At 53.0% G+C, this 7866-nt stretch overlaps 1 protein-coding gene across 1 annotated transcript in view; it reads left to right on the top strand.

The window, feature by feature from the left end:
• Window positions 1-7866, top strand: part of SSH1 (slingshot protein phosphatase 1) — a 55028-nt gene that overhangs the window by 44999 nt on the left and 2163 nt on the right. The window contains exons 12-14 of the mRNA XM_080821060.1: window positions 1205-1351; window positions 2906-3106; window positions 5188-5755. Of these exons, the coding sequence (XP_080677186.1) occupies window positions 1205-1351; window positions 2906-3106; window positions 5188-5755 (916 nt within the window). The remainder of the gene's footprint in view (window positions 1-1204; window positions 1352-2905; window positions 3107-5187; window positions 5756-7866) is intronic.

The following is a 7866-nucleotide window of genomic DNA, read 5'->3' on the forward strand; positions in this document are numbered from 1 at the left end:
AGATATGTGATTGTGTGTGTCACCAAGAATGGTTCACAGTCACACGCCAGTGGCAGAGGACAGCCTGGATGCTGGTAGGGCCACAAGCCCCCTCCTGGGCCCCACTGCCCCCCCCCCCCCCGCACAGGTGCTGACAGGCCTAGTGTGGACACACACACTGGTCTGGCCACTCAGCATCTCTGGTCCCAGGACCACTCCTGGTTCTCCCGGATGTTCTACTTCGGGGCCTAGTGGGAATCTGGCGGCTGAAGACTCAGTCTTGGTCAGAAACATATGCCGGTTTCTGTCTGAGAAATGCCCAGCAGCAGGAATTAAAAAGAAAAAAAAAAGTTTAAATCTAGACCTTCAAGAACAGATGTCTGGACATTTTTTTTTTAAACAACACAGCCACAAAAATCACCATTCTGTGGGTCTGACATGATGGCATTCTTGAATTACTGCATTTAAAAATCAAGACTAAACAAATCTTAAAATATATCTTTAGAACTACTGGTTAAGATGTGTTCTTTCAACAGAAAGTTTTCTTAAAACGCAGAGTGATACTATCGATGCTTTCTCGGGCTGGGAATGAGTAAAGGATTTTTTAACGTATTTTGTAAAGCACTTGTAAATATTCTTGTAGAAACCCTATCTGAGGTATCTTCTAACTCCTGAAATTATTTTGGTCTTCCGGGAATGTATCTGATTTAGAGAACCTGCGCTCGGAGACCCACCCCACTGTTTACTTATTTATTTGTCGTCTGCCTTGTTTTGAGAGGATTTAAGGCCATTCTCAAGGACATAAATAATGGATGGATATATTCTCTTTTAGCTCTTTAAAAGTGGAGACTTTGTTTTTTTTTTAAGCCTCTATCTATTCATAACAGGAAGTTTGAAAATTTGAGAGTGTCTGAAAATGTATCTAAGTAATACATATGTCTGCTTTCCAGAATTCCCATTGCTTAGCAATGCTTTGAACTTTCTTTTTGTAGGTTTTTTTTTTTTACAAAGAAATTTGTTCTTTATTATAATACATTCTCACAGTATAGAGGGCAGTTGAAAAAAAAAATTCCTATTTAAGGAAGAAAGTCCCACCATAAACATCCACGCCTTACGAGTGTGTATTTAATTTTTTCTTTGCTCAGTTTTCTGTTACTTTGGGGCTTTTTTTGTCATTCCTCATTCTGATTCTCCAAATGTGTTCTTTATTTTTTTCTCATTACAGTGTGGACTACATTCTAAATGTCACCAGGGAAATAGATAATTTTTTTCCTGGCTTATTTGCATATCATAACATCCGAGTCTATGACGAAGAGACAACAGACCTTCTTGCCCACTGGAACGAAGCGTACCATTTCATAAACAAAGCAAAGTAAGTGGGCGGAGAAGCCCAAGAAACTGGTCTGAGGAAGTAACTGGCAGATGCTGGGTGGGCAGAAAGTGATGGCAGTCCCAGACACAGAAATCTCTGGTTTGTGGAGCCTTTGATGTCTGGTGGGCCTCTGGTTTTAGACCACAGGACCCCTAGCACCAAAAAGGCACGGTCATTGATCTTCTCAGGGTGGGGGCCCCAATGAGCCTTTGTTTCCCCCATCATCGACTGGGACATCAGACCCCACTTCTGTCATCAGCACTGCTTCCAGGCAAAGGTCTCATATCCAGTAGACATTCATGGGAGCTCTGTCTATGGGGAGTCGCTGAGCCAAAGGAGGGGGGTGGGCAGGTCGTGCGTGGACTGTGAGCACCTTTGGGGCTGCTTCCCCAGACAAAGCTGCTCAGGCAGGAGCCTGGAGGGAGGGCCCGCCTTCTGCACCTGAGTTGATCCAGTTTTCCTGTTCATAGAATGGGGCAGACCGTCAGAGGTACCCGTCACTCTGAGCCTGTTACTGGCATCACGTGTTTTTTTGTTCTCCCCTTATTCTCCTCTGGAACAACTCTGCCTTACTGAAGTCCAGAATATAGAGACAACCCTTTGCTATCGAGAGAAACCCCGTCTTCTGCTTTGTAACCCCTTAAGGTGAAAGCTCCGTAACATGTCCTTACCCAATCTTAGTTTGTTTGCATTCCCGGGGGGATAGATTCCAGACCAGCAGTCAAACAAAAAAACAAAAACAAAACAAAATGCACTGACAGATGGGGATGAATTTGAAGCCTGTGGTCTAGGAAAGGGGCCCAGACCCACCTGACAGGCCAGCTGCTTCCAGTATAAACAGACAGGCTGGTGGGTCTATCTCCTGTACAAATAAAGCTGTCCCGGTACAGCCCCTTCCAGCATCGTGTACCCTCCCATTCTCAAGCCCATGAGGTCTCGAGAAACACGACTTTGCCATTTCTGTGCAATCAGTCCTGCCGGGGCCAGAACCGCCTCCTTACAAATGACCAGCCCACCTGCCTTCTTCCCCTCGTCCAAGTCCAGGGTGCCACCGTCCTCGCTCTGGCTCCTCGACCCTCCCTTTGTGGCGAACATCTTGCCCTCCCAAGGGTCTCGTGGCCTTCCACTTGCTGGCCCTGTTTTCTCTGCGGTCACCTGTTCCCCGTCTCCATCTGCTGGGGCAGCTGGGGAGCTTTTACAGATGCCCCTTGCACTGCCCCTTTGCTTCCTGCAAAAGGGTTTCTGGTCTCCTGGCCCATCCCAGCGATCCTGCTCTGTCCCTGAGGGCGGCCAATCTGGGAGCTCTCCCAGCACGACTTGGCAAGGCAAGGACTGATTTATCTCGATTTCCCATTGTGTGCTAATTGATTTTGCAGTGAAGTTATTTCCTTTCGAGGGTGTGTGGCCATCTGCTGCCTCAATATCAGGACAGGGCAGGGGTGGGGTCTGGGCACGGAGATAACCTCAGCATTTAAAGGAAAGTAAAAAACACATTGGGTAAAACCTGAGAGTGAAATCGTGAACGTTTTGGGACCCTCTCCCCTGCTTCTGCAGGAGGAACCGTTCCAAGTGCCTGGTACATTGCAAAATGGGTGTCAGCCGATCCGCCTCCACGGTCATAGCCTATGCAATGAAGGAATTTGGCTGGCCTCTGGAAAAAGCGTACAACTACGTGAAGCAGAAGCGCAGCATTACACGGCCCAACGCAGGCTTCATGAGGCAGCTGTCTGAGTATGAAGGCATCTTGGACGCGAGGTGGGTGAGCGTCTGCGGGAAGGGTTGGCAGAACCCACTGGGCTCCTGTCCGGCCTGGCAGTGGCCTCTGCAGCTAAAATCCCGCCTCTGGTCGGGGAAGGGAGGGTGGGGGGGGGGGGAGCCAGGCTGAGAAAAACAACTATTGTTTGGGGTTTGATTCGTGGTTTCCAGGAGGGATCTGTTTGATTTTGTTGGCATGCACAGAAAGCTGTTTTGCTGCTAGAGGGAACGGTGTGCGGCTTCTCATCCAAGGCATGACGTCATGGGTGGCGCAGGCACGCGGCCGTCCCCATTTCCTGAGCATCTGCTTTGTGCCTGCCAAGCCCTGGGCCGGGCCTTGCCACAGGGCAGATCCGAGGACGGCAGGGCGGACTGGCGTCTGACACTGATGAGCTGGGCTGCATCGGGCAAGCTTGCCCGTCTCCCCCCGCCCTGGTTTCCCCTTCTGAGTTTGCGGCCCAAGCCCACCTGGTAGGGAGAGCTGTTGTGAGATTTATCTGAGGATTGCGTAGGTTGACCTCTGCAGATGCCCTGCTAGAGCTGGCTTGTGGTGAATAAAATGGAGCTTTGGAAATCTCCAACCCCCACCCAGAAAAAGTCTGCCAAGGACAGGTTATCCCGGGTATACAGGGGAATGAGGAGTGGATGCTGGAGGTTAGTGTGTCCCATGTCGCACAGCCAGCAGGCAGCACAAGGGAGAGGGCACAGTCAGGTCTGCTGGCCCCCACGGCTCTGGTACAGGGAGGCCCTGTGGAGGCGGGTTCCCCCCAGACACTGGAACTCTTTCTCCCTGGATGATTTCTCACTGGTGTTACAACGAGGCCACAGGCACAGTGGGCTTCTTGGCTGAGTGTGAGCAAGCAGGGTGCCCTGGCAGGGTGGAACAGGGTCTGAGAATAGCTCTGGACATCTCTGGAGTCCCTTTCCTGTCACCCAGGGAGCAGCTGGACAGATCCCCAGGCAGGGCCCCTGGACGAGGGGAGGCGGAGGAGACGGGGGCATCCTGCCCTCCTTTCCCTTAGCTCTTCAGACCCTTGCTGCCATCAGGGGTTTGCCGCCTCACAGCCTCACCAGGGGTCTTCAGGCCGGGGGCACAGCCACAACGCACTGACCTTGACTTGAAACCCCGTCTGGGAGCCCTCTTGGCCTTGCCTGGAACGGGCACATGGAGCGGTCTCAACAGGTTGTGGTGCTCCCATATGTTTCAAAACAACAGCAGGCTCCCCACTTTTTTTCTATTTTTTTTTTTAAGATTTTATTTATTTATTTAATAGAAAGATACACAGTGAGAGAGGGAACACAAGCAGGGGGAGTGGGAGAGGGAGAAGCAGGCTTCCTGCCAAGCAGGGAGCCCGATGCAGGGCTTGATCCCAGAACCCTGACATCATGACCTGAGCCCAAGGCAGATGCTTAACAACTGAGCCACCCAGGCACCCCTAAAAACAACAGCAGGCCCTTAATCCACGTCCTTTCCCTGCTCCTGCTCCCGTCATAGCCCACACACCTGTAGGATGTTGGTACTGGTGCCCCAAGGGTCCTAGAGGTGATTTACTGCCTGAGTCCACGTTACAATTTTCTCTCTCTCTTTTTTTTTTTTTTTGGATCCTTACATTAAAAATATGTTATAACCAGGGACACCTGGGTGGCTTAGTGGGTTAAAGGCTCTGCCTTCGGCTTGGGTCATGATCCCAGGGTTCTGGGATTGAGCCCGGAGTCAGGCTTTCTGCTCAGCGGGGAGCCTGCTTCCCCCTCTCTCCCTCTGCCTGCCTCTCTGCCTACTTGTGAAACTCTGTCTGTCAATAAATAAATAAAATCTTTTTAAAAAAGATATAACCATACTACCATGGTATCATGAGACCTGTTTTTTAAAGCAATCTGTCTAGACCAGTCACGTTTCTGCCACATGGTTGTCGTGTGGCAGAGTCACTGAGGGCTTCTGCCGGGAGCCGTGCAGGTTGAGGTTCCGAGGCTGTTTCTGTCAGCCCTGAGCTGTCTCTTGCTGGCCCAGCCTGGGGCCCTCCTCCTGAGACCCTTAGGGCACCACCCTCCCATGACCTTCCTCTGCCCTTCCTCCCCCACAGCAAACAACGGCACAACAAGTTGTGGCGCCAGCAGAGCGAGACCAGCCTCCAGCAGCCGGCGGATGGCCCAGCAGAGTCTGGGGACTTCTTGCCGGAGACCTTGGACGGCGCCCCGGAGGCCCGGCTGCCCTGTCTAGACGATGCTGCCCAGCCCGGCTTCCCAGACAGCGGCACCCCAGGGGGACCCACTCTCCCCTGCTGCTTCCGGCGGCTCTCAGACCCCCTCTTGCATTCCCCCAGCGACGAAACTGGCAGCCTGGTCCACCTGGAGGATCTGGAGAGGGATGCCCTTTTGGAGGAACCAGCCGAGCTGGCTGAAGCACACACACCAGCCAGACATCCCCAGGAAGCTTCTGGACTCTGCGAGAAGGAAGTGAAGAAGAAACTGAAGTTTGGGAGCCCCAAGGTCCCAAGTGGCTCCTCGCCGCAGGTGGAGGAGATGGAAGGGGAGGAGGTCCCGAGAGCAGGGCAGTGGGGACGGCCCCCACCCCAGCTCGAGAAAAACCTGCTCAACCAGGAGAACCTTAACAACAACAACAGCAAGAGGACCTGCCCGGAGGACTTCGAGGTGGGCAGCGGGGCGGCGCGGAGGGCAGTGGGCATTACTGGAGCGTGACTGCGGGTGCCTGGGAGTGCAGGTGCACTGTGGGGCCAGGCTGTGCGGAGCCGGCGCTCGTCCCTGCAGGTCTTCTCCCCCACTGCTGCCCCCCACCCCATGCGCCTCATTTACAGCTCAGGCAGAGCTTCCAACTCAGTATCCTTCTTACACAAAATGTAAAACAAGACTTACTACCCAGCTTCAGCATTTATCGACCCAAGGTTATTCTGTGCCCCACTCAGTTTTCCACACTCTGAATCGTCTTGAGCCAAACCCCAGCTGGGTTGCTCCGTGCACAGAAGCTTCAGTGAGTGACATAACCACAGTCCACCCTGAAGAAGTTGATGTAATTGCTCAGTATCATCAAATAGCTTCTCTTCCCACTCCTGCTCTAATGCTTGACTCCCTGAGTCCCAAGTGGCTATCCTGTTTGGTGGGTTTCTGCAGCAAGGTACTGGCAAGCTGGCCCTTGCTCAGAAAATCACTAATTCCGCCAGCCTTTCCTCTCCTCGGCCCGGGAGCCGAGGCTGGTGTCCTGAGAGGTATGCTGTGCCGCCCACCTCCCGGCTCCCGCCCTCACTCTGCACCAGCTCTTGCCACGGCTGGGGCCAGCGAGCTCCGTTCCCCCCCGCCCTCCCTGTCCATCTTCTGAGACAGCCGTGATTCACAAGTAAGAGCGCTCGGAAATGCGTTCCCATATCCAGAGGGTTTGTCTTTCCCATGTTCTAATACAAGCGAAATGGGAAGTCCCATCTACCGATCTCCAGACTGAATGTTAATTACTTGTGAATTTCTCCCACTCAGAGAGCAAATACACATAAAGACAGATGATGCAAAACATCTCTCTGGGCCGGTGATGTGTCCATCAGTCTGAAATGGCCCCGGGTGGGTGGCAGGATGAAGAACAGGAGAAGTGTGGGTAAGGAGGTACATGAAGGACAGCCTGCCTTTACTGGCCGGAGCTGGATTGAATGGGTGAGGTTCTCCAGGGAATAGGACCCAGAGACAAGCACTCATTCATTTGTTCAAATCTTATTTGCTAACTACGGTGCCAGGTTGGTGAGGGCTTCCGCTGCAAGGGGACCGCGCTTCCTCTCCCCTCACCACTTAGCACCTGCTTGTCTCAGCAGTCCCAGCGGAGGTCCAGCTCCTCAGAGAAGCCTTCCCTCTTCGGAGCACTTTGAGCTCACCCCTCTCCATCCTGACGTGTGTCACTCAGTTTTCTGGTCCACGCATGACCCTCTGAGGTCAGGGACTGTGTCTTCTTTGCAGCCCCTGTGCCTGACCCAACCCCTGACGTGTGACAGGCGCTCCCTAAATATGAGTCGGATGGGAGAACTTGCTCCCGCCCTGTTGCCCCCTGAACTCTGAAAGGTAGTCTTCTATCAGTCTCCTACCGGGGGACGTTCCGCCGTGTTTTAGAACATTAGGTTCTAAAGGTTTTAGGAGAAAACTTTGGTTAGAGCTTCAGGAAAATTCCCAGGTCAAGAGTTCAGGGGTGGTCAGATCTCACCAGTTGAGCTGGAAGCCGGCCCCAGGAATCCTGATTCTACCGGAGATCCAGCCTCCCACCTCCCCCACCACACGCTCTCCATGAGCCCCCCTGCAGCCTCTAGGAATCCTGCATGGGTTTCTTTATGATTCCTCCAGTGTGGGACCACCCCAGGACATCTTACCTTGGGGGACCTACGTCTGTGAGATGGGATGGGAGTAGGCTCTGATGGTCAGGGCGGTGGGCAGGGGGCAGGGAGAAACATGGGCCAGCAGCCCTTTGCCAAGAGGCCTTTGTTTCGGGCCAGCTTGGAATCTCACAGCTAAACCACTATCCGCCTCAGCCCTTAGGACCCTGTTGTCTGTCGATGGGCATGTGAGGGAGGTGTGAGCAGTTGTCCTGCCTTTGGAAGGGCCCGAGGTGGAGGCGCACATCACATTCGCCTGGAGGGAGATGGCTTTCCTCAGAAAACAGTGCCGACATGTTCCCCATTGGTAATAAAACCCACCTCAGCCTGGTGCCCTCATCCGGGACTGTGAGCACCCGTGCTTGGGTCTGTACCAGTTTTTGCCTTCGACCACCTCACTCT

This window comes from Martes martes (genome assembly GCF_963455335.1).
Source record: "Martes martes genome assembly, chromosome: 13".
Taxonomy (NCBI): Eukaryota; Metazoa; Chordata; class Mammalia; order Carnivora; family Mustelidae; genus Martes; species Martes martes.